This window comes from Zootermopsis nevadensis, unplaced genomic scaffold (genome assembly GCF_977971745.1).
Source record: "Zootermopsis nevadensis isolate Lab colony 2312 unplaced genomic scaffold, Znev_1.0 Znev_ptg000010l, whole genome shotgun sequence".
Lineage (NCBI taxonomy): Eukaryota > Metazoa > Arthropoda > Insecta > Blattodea > Termopsidae > Zootermopsis > Zootermopsis nevadensis.
Window position 1 is genome coordinate 19,371,208 of NW_028259142.1, and position 18,328 is coordinate 19,389,535.

The following is an 18,328-nucleotide window of genomic DNA, read 5'->3' on the forward strand; positions in this document are numbered from 1 at the left end:
ACTTTCAAAATCAATTTCAACACATAATTACACTTCGCTGAGTCACTTAATCTTACAGCACGTGCTTCATGTAGTTAGCACTGAGCTTTAAAGAGTCCACAAATACAACAAAAACTGTGCTAAAAGTACAAATTGACTGCAAAACAGACAGAGAATTGTTTTTCGTATCCACTATACACCATTCAGCATGGTGTGCATTGGTGGTTAGCAGGATTCACGACCAATCAGTACATGGGTTCGACCGGGACCCCCTTTTTGCGAGATGATGATGAAAGTTGAGTAATTGGGATGCCACGGAGAAACCGGAGGAAAACTCCGTGATGCCTAGACAACGGCCTTGCCCAACACAAGTTATAAATTCGGGCACCGCCGGGAATAGAACCCGGGACCCCAGTATTACAATCCCAGCGTTCTAACCGCTAGACCACCGTGGCGGCTACAGAGAAAATACACACATTGAAACATATACGTGCTGTTCTAGACAGCGAGAAAGTGTAGCTGGTGGCATTCATCGCGTTATGCATCCAAAATTGTCATAAACGAGGCTCTGGCGACTGAACCACGGCTGCACAACAGTTACATCTAATGCGAAGGAAAATCTACCACCAAATTTATGTTCGCTTAGCCTATGTTTGGCTTTCCAGTGCTTCGTTTGGTGTTAACAGAAGCAGCTGTGGCCACTACAGACTCTTTATAACAGCATTTACCAACCGGTGGTACAGGGACCACAAATTCTAGCCATTTCTTCTTTTTACCAGATTAAAACTTATCATATTACAAGTATCTTTAAAACAAACAGCGTGCTTTCATGCAGAAAACCACTGAATCCGCTGTAATCTTGTCAGTTTCTGAGACTGAAATAGTTGATCTCTGAGATCGACTCCTCGAAAAGCAGAGTTTAGCTGAAGTTGTTATCGATATAAACGGATCGATTTATAGGACGTTCCCCGGGGCGACGCAAAAAGTAGACCGCGTCAATAACTTTTACCTGTCATCTTCAGTAATAATGCTCACATGGTATCTAGTTACCTCGTTCGGACACGAACGAGGGTACTGAAGATTGTCGGATTCTACTGTGAAATAGGTCATGACTACGACATGAACTTCGCTCTCTGCTAAGCCACTTCGTTGTAATAAGTCCACAGAGCGAAGTCTTTCTTGAGAAAGTTTCATAAGGTTCCTACCCTGAGCGAGTTAAATCCAGTGCATACTCAAGCCACGTTTATTTTAAGCAAATTTTTAATATTATCCTCACACTTGCGTCTCCCTAATGGTCATTACATTTTAGATTTTCCGACTAAAATGTACGTAATATGTGATTATGGAGTTTATCATTAGGCAGGTTTCTTCACTCTACCTCATAAGCTTAAATGTTCTCGTAAGCACATTTGTGCCCACACGTACTTTGTTTGCTCAAAATATAATTTGGTCCTTGAGCGCAGGTCTGGTGGTGTCACCTTGCAGTGACGCCACGACCAAGGCCCCATCCACAATGCACGCTTTGTCAGCATCCGCCATGAAATCGCTTAGCTCTCCGCTTTTGTTTCAGTTTTATAAGCCGTGTTTCCACTGCTTGGAAAAGCAACACAAACCAATACAGCCGGGGTTCGAATCGGGTATTCCTTAATACAGACCTGCTACGGTGTAGTAATTATCAATCGGAAGTTCTCGGTTCGGTACTACGCCCGAGAAAAGTTGTTCTTTTTAAAATACTGCATGATTTTTCTGGGTATCTCCAGATAAAGGAATCGTAGCTTAAATATGTGACATCACTATTTCTGTTATTCAATGACGCTGATTCAACTACACAAGTTATAAAATTAGGTTGAAAGATATATGGCAGATACTAGGGATTTAGAAGGAGACGGTTGTGGGATATTTCAAGGTACCTACTGACAAAAAAAAACACGTAATCTGTCAGGATATCCGGTAACCCTGTCCGTATTCAGAGCTCGTATACGTTACCGTTAACACCAACCTGATAAATAACTTAACCCTTTGAATTCAGTCCGTACCGCGAAGAAAACACTACATCTCACCATTACGAAAATTAGCTGGTTAACCCTTTGAAGCCGAAGCTCGTCTTCATAATATTTACGAATCCAGACCGTACCGCGAAGAAAACACTTCACTTAACCATTAGAAGTCGAATCAGGCGGTACCACATAAGATTTAACAAAAGAACATCCCGGTGAAAGCCTTAAGCAACTGATACATCATCGTTAATCTTGCTGTGCTGCTATTTCCATAGCAACCATCAACTCAGAAACGCATGAACAGGAAATAACATCGAGAAGTATTCCGAGAATAGAAGGCGTTGAAACGAGACAACTCGTTCGTAGCATGGAAAGGGTGTTAAATGCACTGGAGACTCAACGCAACTCCATTTTCACTTTCGTAAACTCGCCGATGGTTTTGCGAAGCGGACAAACTGCATCCACACTCTAGCAAAAAAGTGAGGCGGTCGACCGACAGGGAATGTTTCGTGTGCAGAAACCAGGACAGCCAACACACGAACGATGACAGAAAGTGAGATGTCAAGAAACGTCGTGAAATTTAGTTTAGTGACTTTAGTTGTTGTTATAAAAAGTTTACGGTTCAGAAATGGGGACATAACCCAGTTAAGAAAGACGGGTTTAAAGATGTTCTGGGTTGTTACGCCGTATTGTCTGATAGAAGTTTACCGACGTTTCAGATGTCCTTGCAGCCTCCATCATCAGGGCGATGAGTGTGATCGCCCTGATGATGGCAGGCAGCAAGGACCTCTGAAACGATGGTGAACTTCTACAACCCAGAAGACTCAACCCCGTGAAAACCTCAAATCATACAAAGACAAGCTTACCGCATGATACAAGGAATATCAATATTGACTTAACGCAGTGTGAGATCTGTAATGTGATTACGTCTGAAAGTCTAGATCTGTATTTGCAATAAATGTGACGTCGAAAGCAAAGAGCACGTTTGGAAAACGTGTACTCAATACCGGAGTTCAGATCTCTCGTGTCTGAACTGATGTCTTTGAGGCGATGAACGAAATAAGAAAAATCTCATCCGAATTCTGAATACGCGTGGCTTTCATCCTTCAACTTGTTGTTTTTTTCGTTTTTTTCGGGTTTTTTTTTTTTGCATGGAAAGTTGGAAAGTAGAAGCTATCGTAACACAGGTCAGACGAAAAAGTTGGTTCCCCTCGAAAGGAAGGCGATGGGCGCGCCTTCTGTATCTCATTGGCCGGAAAGGACTGTCTTTGTGACTCAGTGTTACGTAAACGTCACACTTTCACCTCGCCACTAAATTTAGCGGGGGGCGGCGCTTTCTACAGACGTTACGTGGCGTCTAATTGAACGATGTCTTAGGGCGATGAATGCAGTAGGATGTGGAAGTGGTCGTGGCTTGTTTTAAGGCACTATTCCGGCACTGGAGGTTCATTATTTATAGATACTCTTCACCAAAAGCTATTACGGTGATCGAATAATGCAGGGGTTCTCATCCTTTATTCGCTGGCGTACCACTAATTCTAATTTAACACATTAAATGTACCACTAACCAAATGTATTCAGGGAAAACTTATTTATGTTAATATTATATTTTGATTTTCTTACTTAGTTCGCGTACCACTCAACATTGGCTCGCGTACCATAGGTTGATAAACGCTTAAATAAAGGGTAATAATGTAGCAAGCGATGGGAAAGATTATAAATATAAAATGTAGGTCGGAAAACCTCTAGGGACGAGTTCACTTGAAAGCCTAGGAGAATATGAGAGGATAATATCAGGTAAGGTTATTTGATCTCCTGCCCAGAGATCCACAAGTCCAAGACCAGAATTTTAAAACACGAAACGAACGTACCAAACCCTAAACTGTGTCGTTGTGTACGATAACGTGCGAACTCCCTACATGACGTCTGTCTGTGTGTTGCAGGAACCCAACGTGGTGGCACCGGCGCAGTAGTATGGAGCGCAACATGACGATCCTAGCGGCCGTGGCCTGGTGTCTGGTCACTGCCCTAGTGATCATCCTCACCATCTTCATAATCATGCCGAGACAAGGTTAGTAGGTACAAGTTACGGATATCTGTATCTAATACACGAAACCCACACATCCCTAAAATCTGCCTTTGTGTTATGGACTCAACGAAACCCAGTGCGCGTTCACCTATCAACGGCCACATATAAAAAAATAGGGCAGTAACTTTAGTTAAGGATAATGAGTTGTTTTCCTAGCCACGAGGTTCTATTTGCACTCAATGCTGAGTATGTTGAGCAGGTTTGATAGACGTTAACGAATTTGAGAGTCACTCGGTTCAAATCTTGTACGTGGATGAGTTATTATGACTGGGGTATTCCGTGGTTTTCCTCGGTTCCTCCGTGATAGTAAATTAAAATAAAATAGGCCATGTCCGCTTCCTCTCTCTCTCATCTTCGCACATCACATAGGGGAAGTGGGGGGGGGGAATAGAGCCACCTTGAGGGAAAATTAAATGTTATTGGTTCATGAACATTGTTTACAAAAACTAAATGCTGAGATTTAGAGAGTAATTCATCACGAAGAAAACACAAGGAGAATTTCGTATTAATTTATGCTCTACGTACGACTTTTGACAAAATTTTTTTGAAAAAACACATTTGGCGAAATTCCCCCGATATACGGGGTAATTCTGCTACGTGTCTGGGGTAATACCAACCTATACCAATCCCATGAAGATAAATACAATGCTTTCAGTTAACAGATGCATTTGTTTATTCACGGTATTTTCTAAGGCACTTTTAAGTATTTTAAGGTATAAGTACAAAATATTACCACACGTAACTAGGAACTTGCATTTAGTTAAGATACGTACAGAGAAAAATATAAATGTGACAGCTCTAATAACATGGGGAAGTTATAGAATGTTTCCCAGATAAAATCAACTACAAAATCTGCTTAACAGATCATAAGCCGGGGCTGAAAGAAGACTTTATGTCATCACACAGCCTGGTACTGGGGAAATACCGCACAATAAAATACCATTAGCCCAGACATGATTAACATAACACATTATTTATTCCCGCCTGAACACAGTATGTTACAAGACTGCAGATTCAGAATAGACATGCATATTTGTACTTTCAAATGTTATCATTTGTTTTAAGAAAAAATAACACTAAGTTACACTTACCATGCAATCTGTTAACTTCAAAACTTAGAAGAGACGTGCCTACAATGAGATTTTTCTTCAACACAAACAAACGGCGACAACCACTACCGCCATAACAGCTCGAGACTGTTTCTACGCCGTCACCAGAGATGTCAGGGCGAACAGAGTGCGCTCAGTTCAAATCGTTTGAAAGACAACTGAATGACACGATTCCCCTATATCGTAACTTCTGTAGGTGATACAGTGTCGTGAAAGATCCGATAACACGGATGAGTTGCATCTCCAATCTCTAACTTACAGTTTTGTAAGGTATTTTCATAAACTACTTTTGAAGTAGAGTATGCTTATTCGTTACAAAATGAAATGTCCTTGAATAATGAAGCAGACGGAATATGTCTTTAACGTTGGGCCTTAAAGTGACACAGTTCCAGATACGAAAAAAAGTTTTTGTTTTTAAATACTGGTAGGCCTACCATATTGAATTTACAACAAACATTTTTAAACATATATATAGAATTATATCACATTTCAAACATGCTCGTTACATTGTACTACGCATTTTATAGCATATTATAACATGCATAAAACCAAACGTTTTCACAAGGAAATGCTTACTTTGCACAATATACCTACAAATGGTGTTCCATATCTTCTCCTATACAACGAGGAGGTCGTGTGTGTGTTTCTCCCGCCCTCATGTTCAGCCTTGGACACTAAGTATCGGTTTTCTATAACATTTGGTACTAAAAACGTCAATGCAAAACCACCAGCTCTAAAATCAACATCAAATCAAAGTGTCTACAATGAATTTGCCTGGGGGTGTGAAGAAAAACTCGATCAAAAACAGTCCGGCAGAGAATTTAACCTAGAATGTCCCGAATACGTTCTGTAGTTTAGTATTTGTCATACGATTAGGTTGGCAACAATAGGTTCATATATGCTCTCAACTTAAGCAGCGTTGTTAGTCCAGCACAGATTCTCAGATATGTCTATTTCACTGATATTACAGGAGTGTGGTCGATATATGGAACGGGAAAATATGCAGGCCTCTGCTATCTGTGAACAAAAACAATTGAACAGCGAATAACGCTGACACTGATGACCAACATAAATAACTACAAGGCAAAACAGATTTCAGCGCTTTATCGAGCCGCTGCGACACGAAACCTCGCCCTAGTGCATTTTAGTCCAGACCAGTTCTACCAACAGGTCTTACCATTAGGAACTACATGCCTGGATCATCGCATTTACTTCATATTTCACTGATCTAACAATAATGGGTGACGTCCTGAATAAATCACGAAGTTCCTCGTTGTGTTATATCGTAAGCTGCTCTCTTGGCTTCATCTCTTAGGTTCAAATATCTTCCCGAACACTTTGCTTTCTGTCACTTGTAATATGTGTCTGTTTCACATGCAAACAAGAGGACATGCAGACTTGCTGTTCTGTAGCGTTTAGAAAAGTAGGCCGATGTTTAAAGTTTTCACAACAACAACAATAATAATAATAATAATAATACACATTTCCATAATTTCTTCCTAACCTAACATCATCATAACGTCAATAAAGCTAATATGGCAAATTTAATTAAGAATTTAACCCGACAATTTCGTTTGTACCCTCTGGGTTAAACCCGAGCACCCCAGTCACGTGAACAGGAAGAGAGTTTTTGGTTCCTCCTCGTGCGTCCCTCGTGTTTGTTTGCTGCTCAGAATGGAACTAACTATTGGATCAGGCTTCACGTCTCCATCACATGGCCAAGGGGCCCGCGACCTTCAGGGCCGATTTAAACAAAATTTAGTCGACTGGCGGAAAGAGTCAATACATGCGGCCTTCAAATGTGTTTGCATTCCATCGCAATGCCTGGGTCTCACAACCAGTGAACCGCGGGTAGAGGAAGAACAATAGACCTGGATGTAGGACACAGCTATTTCTTAGTTATCGATGGGCTAGTCATATAGCAAGCATGTAAAACAACACATCCAAAGTTCAGTTGGAAAGTGGCTATGTTGGGCAAGAGTGCAGTCGTGGCCTGTTTCAAGACAAAATAATTCGTATGTGGAGAGACTGAGGAAAACCTTAAAGGCATTCAGATTAGCAAGTAATATGATCGATAATTTAACCGAGTTACCGCTGAAAACAAATGCTCAAACAATTTTGGTTGACATCTAAGCAGCTATAGTTTAACGGATAATATTAAAAAGGGTATAGTGTGTTTCTTAGTTTGTAGAACGACACTTTCATAACTGCATTAGTTACGGTGTGTATTACAAAATGGCAGGACAAAGACACTATCACGGTCTTTGCTTGGAGGGACCAAGGTAAACCATTAAAATATGGGCACATGGGCTCTTAGCCCCTTTACACTGTAAACTTAGCACAGCTGTAAACTCAACAGCAAAAGCAGTGGGCTAAGAACGAATAAACACGTCCATCCTTGTTTCTTTAACAGTTTCCACGCTATCAACAAATTCCTCGCTCAGAAACACTTTGGCTCCCAGCATCTTTGGTATTTTTCAAATAACAGTCAAAATATTATCATTCCTGCATTCTTATGTGGACTTACAGGTGGTTACAATAATTTTTCAGGAACCTGCTGCCTCCATTATTCTTGAAGAAGGAATCAACAGGTTCCTGCAAAATTAGACAACCATTTACAATTTTATATGGTGTTATAAACCAGAAGACTTAAATGTCAATTATCACTGCCATGAGAAACTCAAATCTGACATAACTGTTTGCAGATCTCATAAAGAAAAACTGTAACACACAAAGAAACCATTTATTTTCATATTTGAAACCAGAATGGGGAGTGTTTAGCATTAATTCTTATTTGGCATGTTAGCATTTGAGTTAGACTGCAAGGAACTAATGAGTGTCTCTCCCCCCTTTACCAGAAACCCTCCCCTCCTTGCCCGCTGCTCTTTCAGGTGCCAGTGGAAGACTCGCTGGAAGGAAACCTGTCTCCAACCACAGCGACATTTGCTTGACAGCGGGCTGTGTCCACACAGGTACGTGTCTTGCTCTTGGGCTTCAGGATTACCTCAGATTAAATCCCACATTTACGTAATGGGACGCAGCTGGATCTCAATGGCTTTCATCGCCATTTGATCCATGCAGCCAATTACTATGATCGTACCCTGGTGTCCTTGAAGTTGATGTCATAGCCTTCCTTGATACTGTGCTCAGCCACTGCATGCCTTAATTCTGAAGGTTTGTGACAATAGTGCGTTGTTGAAGCAAACTACTTTCTGGACTAGCTCTATCGACAGATTCCATCCCCCAAAATGTTGTGTTTTATTAAATCCGCGGCAATGGTTAATGTCTATAAAGTTGTTTGCTTCAACGCCGCATACTTCTCCAACTGGTAGAGGCAAAAACACTGTCTTGATACAGGATACAGTATGACCTTGAGGTCAAAGCGACCCTTCACTGATCTCAGCAAGTGCGTTTCTTTTGGCTGGGATGTGCACCATTCATAAGGTGAATCTCCCCACCAGTCTGCATATCTTGCCAGAGGTTGCATGAAGGGAATAATAGTCAATGTTGCCATTTTATTTCCCTGTGAGAATGTCATCTATTTGGGGTTGAACGCTTGGTGAATGACCTCTGCATTGTAGCCATTTTGTCTGAGAGCCTTCTTGAGGAGTCAGATTTCATCAATGAAGCTTTCAGAATCACAAATGACCTGTACTCTCTGGAGAAGTGTGCAAATAGCAACACATTTTTGTGATGGATGATGGTAGTCGCTGGCAAGCAGGTATTCTGTAAACTATATGTCCCATGGTTTCATCTGGGTTCTTTTTCACCAACGCACTAAGAAATGGTAGTGGCTTATTCTCTTCTGTCTCTATCAAAAACCTGATTCTTAGCTAGGAGCTTAGTAACAAATTGCTTAACAGGGCTGTGGCAGTGTACCTAGATGAAGTTGTAGCTCAAGAGTACCGCAAGTCGTTGAAGTGTGTGGTATGTTTTGCAGCCTCCAGCATCCTGAAAAACATAGATTCATCTGTAGAGCCATGCGATGACTTCTACAAATTTGCATGTGGCAAGTTTGTGAAGAACACGGTGATACCTGACGAGAAGTCTACAGTAAACTGTTTCAGCATGGTGACAGATAAACTGCAGGAGCAGCTACGTACTGTCATAGAGGAGCCCATTTCCCCACAGGACAAGAAGCCCTTCCGTCTCGTAAAGAATCTCTTCCGGGCATGCATGAACAAGAGTGAGTAATGCTTAAAACTGGACACACCAAGAAAACACGTTGATTTATATGACATTAGCTATGTATTTAAGCATCCCATACTGCCAAGAACATTACCACCACCATCAAAAAGGAATGATTAGGAAAACAATTCTGTTCTGGGAACACAGTTTCTGACCATGAAAGTTGTTGCAGCGAACATCGAGGGCCGTGGCCTCTCACCCCTGTTGACCATCCTGCGTGACCTGGGCGGTTGGCCCGTACTGGATGGTGATGCCTGGGATGCGAGCAAGTTCGAATGGCGTCAATCAGTCTACAATTTCAGGGCCATGGGATACAGTGTTGACTACTTCATGGACTTTTCAGTGTCCACTGATGCTAGAAACTCCTCTTATCGCTCCATCAACGTAAGTTGAAAAGAGAGTCAGATACAAGAACTGACATGTAGTACATGCTGTAGTGATTATTAAGTGTAGTCAATGCAGTCATATATCTTTAACTTGAATTTCAATGGCTGAACCCAATAAATAATCCACATTTGTGATTCTTTCCTTTAAGTGACATGTTTATTCCCAGTATCAACACTAGACAGAGATGAATAGTGAACTTCACTCTAGTTGTCATAAATCTTTCAAGGTGACATTTCATAAACAATTCACATAACGGTGTTTTATAACAAGAAAACTGCATCTTTGAAAGTTTTTGCAGTCCTGATACTGTTGTTGTACTCAATATATTTAGCCTAAGATGATTATGTTCACATAAAATAGTACCTTGTACATTTGTACACCAGTAGTTTCTAACCTCAAATCTTACACAGTTTCTAATGTGTGGTATACCTAGACGAGAAAGCACACAGAGTCATCTCGAAGTACACATTATGACATGTTTTTAAACCATTGCTGTTAGCAACTACTCTGAAATAATAGTTTACAAATAAAATGTATCCAGAAGATGTCAGAATCTACAGCTATGACTTAACTAACTGAACACCGCTTACAGCTGGACCAAGCATCACTGGGCCTCAGCCGTGAATACCTGACCAAAGGCTTTGGTGAGAAACTGGTGGATGCATATTATAAATATCTGGTGGACATTGCGGTGACACTAGGGGCAGACAAGAACCTGGCCATAAAAGAGATTCATGAGAGCCTCGAGTTCGAGATGAAGCTGGCCAATGTGAGTGTCCTCATACTTCTGTAACCTGTCTACATCTACCTTTCTGACCTGTGCATATAACAGTAGAGGATTTACATAATAGAACAGATAAATGATTAAGTTATTCATCTGATGATGGAAGCAGAGCCAGTTTCTGAAACATGTCGATTTTTAAACTAAGATGAAGAAAAACTGTCCAAGAATATGCACCAGTTTAAACAAATGTTTTTCTTAAACCTGTTAGTCATCTAGTTTGGTTATTATAATAATAAAAATTGATATTGTAACGTTTTCAGCTGTCACTGCCAAACGAGGAGCGCCGTAACGTGACAAAGCTATACAATGCCATGACAGTCCGTGAGATGGAGATCAGGTTTCCCACAATCCCATGGCTGACCTACTTCAACAGAATCTTGCCAGAACATATGCACATCAGTGAAGATGAGGTTATCATTGTGGCAGTGCCTAATTTCATCAAGGGGTTGGAGAAGCTTCTGCAGCAGACTCCCAAGAGGTGCGTGGTCCTGGGATAAATGGTCACTGATTATGAGCCAGATTAGTGCAAAAACTGAGTGGCTCTCTATCTTGCAGGGTTCTCGCAAACTATGTGATGAGCCGTTTATCAGGAGCCAGCGTCAACTATCTAAATGAGGAGCTGCGGAAACGACAGTTGAAATTTTCCACGGCACTTTCAGGAAAGACAGAGCGAGAGGCACGATGGAAGGAGTGCATTGACATCGTCAGCGGAGGGTGAGTGACTCAGTCATTAGGCTCTAGTTAATAGAACATCAGTGCAAGGAAGGCTGTTCCTGTCACATGACATGAAGGTGCTTGGGGAGAGTTGAGGAGGTATAGGTCCTACCCATTCTTGACCTTGACAGTGAATGGGGGTGGATGGTCAGCTTCATATCTTGGCCGCACTTACCCCTTTGGAAATCACCCCCGGTATGCATTGGATAGGAAGCACAGTGGATCTCAGGGCTTATCTGGACACAGAGGATAAAAGAAAAATCCTTTACCTCGGCTGGAGATTAAACTCCAGACATTCAGTCTGTAGTCAGCCACTATATTGATTGAGCTACCCCAGTTCCTCAAGAAGTACCTGTACCATGGAGTTGGTTCATTTTTCCTGAAACCCACATTATTCCAGGTTTACATGCTGAAATTTGTCATTTCGCTTGTAACTTGCACTCACAGATTCCTTCCAATACTTCCTGCCCCATAACGATAATGTTGATGATGATGGTGATGATCTATGTTCCAGCTTGTCCATCTCTGTGGGATCACTCTATGTGCGCAAATTCTTCAAGGAGGAAGCCAAGACCAAGGCCATGGAAATGGTGGAAGATATCCGCAAGGAGTTCATTCATATTCTCATGAATGTGGACTGGATGGATGAGAAAACCAAGTAAGTATGCAGAAACAAAAGAAAATTATGTATAAATTACAATGTGAAATCCATTAGGCACATTTGTACAATAAAGGTAAAGCATAAAAAATGCAGAAAACTAGAAGAAAAATAATCAAAATATTTTGTCTTCCTTTTCCTACCTAGAAATATACAAAACTATAATTTTATCTGCTGCTTTTTATGGGTGTCAAACATGATATCTTACCCCAAAAGAAGAACATAAATTCAGGGAGTTTGAGAAGAGGTTCTGTGAAGATTATTTGGACCAAAGAATGCTTTTCTTTCTTCACCAAATATTGAATTCAGTATATATTTATTTATTATTTCAGTCTATACACAAACTTAATTTTTAAAATGTTGTTGTTAAAATTAAAATTTAGCGCTTTTCATCGTTTTAAATTTTAAATTTTAATTTTAACAACAACATTTTAAAAATTAAGTTTGTGTATAGACTGAAATAATAAATAAATATATACTGAATTTCAACACAAACATGACGCATCTAAACTACAAATATTGAATTATTATTGTGATCAAATCAAGGGGGATAAGATGGATGGGAAATGTATTGTGCACAAGAGCTAAGCAATGATAGTTGGAAAATGAAGGAAAGAGACAACTTGGAATACCTAAGCACAAATGGAAGGAAAATATTAAAATGGATCTTAAGGAGACTGGCTAGCTAAGCGTACTATCAGTTTTCAAAGACTTGCTCCATGGAGTTATTTAGCTAATATTATTTGGTGAAGAGCACAAAAAACGAAGTTCCTCATTATGCAGTTTTCTCCATTAAAAAAATAATCTGAAGAATTCACCCTTATATGTAATATGGAGCAGGATATGAGGAATATTCGCAGATAAGCCATCTGGTAGATAATTTGAGAAAAGTGCCCCCACACACGGTGAGGGACATTTGAGAGATTTGGTTGTGTTGACATGAGATTACAGATTTTAATACACAAGATGAAATCTTTTATTTCTGAGAACTATCAACAGTCACATGTTTTAATGGCAACTTTATTTATTTCAACAGGCAGAAGGGGCTGGAAAAAGCAAAAGCAATGTCCGTCCACATCGCTTACCCTGACGAACTGCTTGACGATGAGAAACTGGAGGGCTTCTATGAGAAGGTACCTGACCTCATGAGCTGAAAGTGCTACTTGTATTGGCAGAATGGGTTGAAGCACACACTTATCTTCGAAGAGGGAAACATTTGAAAACAAGTGCTTCAGAAAGCATGTGGAATTAATACGAGTAACAAGTAACTTCCTATTTACACTCTCATCTTGTCACTGAGAGGAGGTGACGATGAAGTGGACGTACCTTAGATGGGAGATAAAAGAAATACATGTAACACTTTTCTGAGGAAACTTTTTGTAAAAGATTGCTTTTAAGAGCAAGATAAACACAGATGGAAAAAAAACTGTAATGGAAGAGTGGGAAATAAGTTATGATGAAGCAGATCTTGTTTACCTGTCCCAAAATACAGCCCAATTCCAGGTTTTTATGGTACAAGCACTTGATCATTGGTTTGTAACAACAGTACGTCAACTTCGAAAAGTGAAAGGGAATTCTTTAACTTCATAATAAGACTTATGGAATAAAAACAGCATTTAACGTACTTAACAGAAATGTATGATGTACTGAATTAGTGTCAAAATTTGACAGAGATCTAAAGTTTACAGCTTAGATTTCAATCACCTATCTTTATTTAAAATTAAATTGCCTTGTGGGATGAAATTTTCTGATGTGTGAGATGTGAACGCCACATGATAAAAGTAAAATGCACATCGAATTCTAGCGGGGAAAATGCCAGGAAAAAGCAGCAACCTCGAGATGAAATGGTAATATTAAGATGGACATTAGGTAAATGGACTATAAGGTTGGGAGTTGAATGAAATCAGCTGAGGATCAATATTAATCTTATGGAACTTTTGGGTTCTACTACAAGATAGTTGTGATCTTTAGTGTCCATATTTTGTAAGACCACATTTCTTTCATTTCATTGCAGCCTGAGCTTGGTTCTGTAAGTAGCCATATTAGTTTAATTAGTCTACCAAATAAATTAAGGATTTCAATTAATTATAAGCAACCCATAATGAGCTCAGTCTAGTATCCAAAACACCTATGTTTAATGTTGGTCTAGGATAGAATTCTGATTCAGGGGTCAGGTTTTGAGACCTGCTGGATCTATTGGGAGTTTTCTTATCATTTTCCCTCATCTTTGGCAATTCCAAGCTCCAGCATAGTTCTGTGCCCAAATTAAGCTGTAGCTCCCCTCCGCTGGACATCAACTTATTACTGGGAGTCTGCCTCACAGGCTTTCCCATCTTACTCCTTCAGTTCAGTAGAGTAAACCCTCCTTGAATCAGTTTAATGGTAACTCTAAATTTTTGTCGAACTGGATGACAACAACAACTAGTAGCCTAAATGGAAAATGAAAGTCAGTGGTCTACAAGCAATGAGAAACTGTTTGCATAAGTGTCATGACAGTATTATTTAAAAACTGTTCTAGATAACTCAAATTTCAAATCTCAAATTGTTAATTTAGTTGACTGTTTTTCTCTAAACACATAGATGCTGTAACCCGATTTGAGATACCTGATAAACGTAGTGATTAAGAGATTTATTTAATAGTGAATTTAATGACACTGTACCAACTGTTCAGATTACATAGTTCTGGATATGATAGAAATAAAACAGTGATGTGATCACTGTCACACAGTTCTTATCACCATTAGATATAATTATTTAAAATACAGTGAATGTGATATGGAGGCACAAAGTTTTCAGTTTTTAAAGGGTTAAACAAAACAAATGTGTTTGGCCCATAGCTTGAGGTGGATCCAGACCTTTATCTGGAAAGCATTCTCAATGTCACCAAGTTCGGAATGAACTATTCATTTGGACGGCTTCACACCAAGGTCAACAAGACTGAATGGATCACCCATGGACGTCCAGCCATTGTCAATGCATTCTACAGTTCAATTGAAAACAGCATCCGTAAGTAGAGCCACAGAATATCACTGATCTGGACCACATAAAAGCAAGACAACAGTGTCTACACAATGTTCTGTTTCTATTCCAGAATTTCCTGCTGGCATCCTGCAAGGAGCATTTTTCAACAGTGAACGGCCACGTTACATGAATTACGGAGCCATTGGATTTGTTATTGGCCATGAGATAACACACGGCTTTGATGATCAGGTATGGAAAACTGCACTACTGTTAACAAAGATCACCCTTTTGCTTTCTTGTACCACACAATTTCATTGAAAACAATTCAACTGTCCAGTATAAAATTTAAGGTAATTGAGAGCAATGTGCTAGGATGTAAGACGGAGCAAGTTAACAGGAGGATATATACAATTACATATAATGATTAGGGTTCATGATTTGTACATCGAAACAATGTGACAAACTATTTGGTAAACAGGAGACAAATAAATAAATAAACAACTTAGCTCAATATTGTAAAATGGAATTGTGTTTCACACTGGCCGTGAATGCCTAATGTAAAGAAACAATTCTAACCATGCAGAGAAGTGATCATCATCTCTCAGTTCTGATATTGGACCCAGCATGGCTGAAATAGCTACAGCATCCTTTAACTGTTCCTGTGTTTAGAACATAATTGGATCCTGCTGTTCCAGAGGCAAGAAGTTAGACTGTGGTTCTGTTCTTACCATGGGCTACAAAACCAGCTTTTCACAAAAAATGCTAAATATGTACCATCCATAAACAGTGTGATTGCCTGCATATAAACATAAATGGTATGTTTAGATGCATTGATCTTACTGTTCTGTACAAAACAAAACACTGACATAAAAAGAATATAACTTTCTCACAGGGACGACAATTTGACAAGGATGGAAACTTAGTGGAGTGGTGGGAGCCAGACACTAAGAAGAAATATCTGCAGAAGGCAACATGCATTATAGAGCAATATGGGAATTACACGGAAGAGGAGACAGGAATGCACGTGAGTTGTTCCACCGTCGTAGAGTACAATATATAAACAATATACAAGAAATATCAGGAACTCATTCTACTGTACGTCAAATGTTTCTATCTGTATAAAGAGGATAATAAGAAAGATAAAATTTCACAATTTAGTGACCTGTTTCTATACATATTTCCATGAGTAAACTTTCTTGCTATATTAAAGTTGTCAAGATATAAATTAAAATTTTTGAATCTCACAAATTTGTTCACCTGCTTCTCTGATTATCATGAGATATCTGAACTTGATAATTTTTTTAAAAATATTAATGTGAGTCAATTCAGGATATTTTTGTCCTACTATTACTAAACCACGTTAATTCGAGTTGTAGGAAAAATACGTTTATCAGAATGTAGACACTGGTAAATGATAAACCATATGCATTTATATTTTTTTTTTGCTTAACTGGACACAAATAGGACTTCTATGCTTCTGTAGCAAATGTCACGAAGCTCCCGTGCTAGCTACAGTGACTGTGAAAAAGTTGATTTTTACAAACAATAAAAAGTGATCTCAAGATAACGCAGGATAATAACCATTACAGTTACATAAGCACAATTTTGTTCAGCATGATTAAATATTTTGCATCAAAACACACATGAATTTAATTCTTGTGGGTATATTGTAAATGTAAAATAAAAAATATGACTTTGTTTCATATTTTCTGAAAAAAAAAATCAGGGAAGCGGTTAAAATATGTCCATTAAAAGCACCACTGATCTAGGTAACAAATTCACAGACATTATTTCCCTATATCAATAACACTTGCTATCCAAAACCCCTTAACCATTGTTAATATCTTCCAATTTTTGCTATATTTGCACACAGCTGAACGGAATCAACACTCAGGGTGAGAACATTGCTGACAATGGAGGAATCAAGGAGGCATACTATGCGTACCTGAGGTGGACTGAACGTAATCATGTGGAGCCTCGCCTACCAGGTCTCAATTACTCGCCACGCCAGATGTTCTGGCTGTCTGCAGCACAGACTTGGTGCACCAAGTATCGAATCCAGGCTATGCGCCAGCGCATCACCACTGGTGTGCATTCTCTTGGACAGTTCCGTGTCCTAGGACCCCTCTCAAATATGCGGGAGTTTTCTGAAGATTTCAATTGCCCTCTTGGTTCACCTATGAACCCTGTTCACAAGTGTCAAGTGTGGTGAGCTCCTTAGTGTCTATCCCCAAAACTATAAAGATGTGAATGGTGAAAATCACAAGTGTCGTGCACTGCATAGCAAGGGGTGTAATCCTCCTCACATACCCCTGACAAACTTGTTCCTTACTGATGGGGAAATTGTGAGCTGTTGGACAAATAAGTGGAACTGTGAACGGCCACTTGCGGAAGTCAATGTACCAGTACTTAATGCCTTTGCAAGAAAGTTTTTTTATAATAAATAATTTAATTTAATGAACTCGTAATGCTGCAGTACCTCCGTCTGCATTGTGGGCCTTTCCTTCTTAATGCTTCTTACTAATATTGCTAAGTTCCTTTCCACACGTAGAGTGATGCTCTTAAAGGGTTCCAAAGGATTTTAAATCTTCAGGTGGCTGTGTGTACATGTTTCCTACACAGGCTTCTGAAAACTCTTGGCAGGGTGGATACAAAAATTTGTTCTACACAGTTCCCAGTTTAAACACACAGTCATGAAGGTTAGAACATACTTACCTACCATTACATTGCAACACCTAAACATATGATTGTCACACTGCACATATGTGAAAACCTCCATCAACATTAGCAACTTTTAATGTTCATTTCTGCTACTAGAACATACTACAAACCTGACGCTACTGAAATTATGTCATCTCAGCATGTTTATTATTCAGGAAATCATAAATATGTATAAATAAACGTTCCAATTACTTGGGTCTCAACATACTATGCATCGCAAAGATAATTTTATTGTTGCAAGCAAGAGCTCTCTAAAATACATCACAGGTAGTTCCGGACACAACAGAAGAATCAATCTTTGCCTCTGCCATAAGGATCCTGGGCATCCAGCCAGTATTAAGAAATTTTAATGACTGAGCCAACACAGATACATATACAATTGTATGTTTTTCATAATCTTATTAAGGTAATTATCTTCTTTTTAACAAATTTACAGACTATTGCTATGACAAAAAGAAATCGGTAGTAATCTTTTGGAGCCCCAAGATGCACTTTGCTACACGGGAATGTCAGTTATGATATCTGTCGGCCTTCCTGCCCCATGACTCTGAAATGTCATGAACAGATAACACAAAGCACTTTTTAAGACTGTACACCTAACACAAACATTTTAAATAATGTTTTTTTTTGTAGCAGTGTAAAGTTGATTTTTTGTAGAAATAAATTTATTACATCCAAGATCAGGCCTGGTTTTATCAGACAGCCTCACGTCATAAGTCATGTCAACCAAATTCCAAGAAA

General features: G+C 39.4%; 2 protein-coding genes across 2 annotated transcripts in view; one reads left to right on the top strand and one right to left on the bottom strand.

Moving 5' to 3' along the window:
• The window catches only part of LOC110830592 (INO80 complex subunit C), a 78,924-nt gene extending 73,679 nt beyond the window's left edge, over positions 1-5,245 (bottom strand). The window contains exon 1 of the mRNA XM_087346744.1: positions 5,157-5,245. Coding sequence (XP_087202870.1) covers positions 5,157-5,159 — 3 coding nt within the window. The 5' untranslated portion in view covers positions 5,160-5,245. The remainder of the gene's footprint in view (positions 1-5,156) is intronic.
• The window catches only part of LOC110830590 (neprilysin-2), a 32,632-nt gene extending 15,298 nt beyond the window's left edge, over positions 1-17,334 (top strand). Inside the window, exons 2-14 of the mRNA XM_022065694.2 lie at positions 3,920-4,047; positions 8,033-8,146; positions 9,115-9,360; positions 9,535-9,746; positions 10,342-10,518; positions 10,794-11,011; positions 11,089-11,247; positions 11,762-11,905; positions 12,942-13,038; positions 14,743-14,911; positions 14,997-15,115; positions 15,759-15,890; positions 16,740-17,334. Coding sequence (XP_021921386.2) covers positions 3,920-4,047; positions 8,033-8,146; positions 9,115-9,360; positions 9,535-9,746; positions 10,342-10,518; positions 10,794-11,011; positions 11,089-11,247; positions 11,762-11,905; positions 12,942-13,038; positions 14,743-14,911; positions 14,997-15,115; positions 15,759-15,890; positions 16,740-17,078 — 2,254 coding nt within the window. The 3' untranslated portion in view covers positions 17,079-17,334. The remainder of the gene's footprint in view (positions 1-3,919; positions 4,048-8,032; positions 8,147-9,114; positions 9,361-9,534; positions 9,747-10,341; positions 10,519-10,793; positions 11,012-11,088; positions 11,248-11,761; positions 11,906-12,941; positions 13,039-14,742; positions 14,912-14,996; positions 15,116-15,758; positions 15,891-16,739) is intronic.
• Positions 17,335-18,328: the final 994 nt, after the last annotated feature.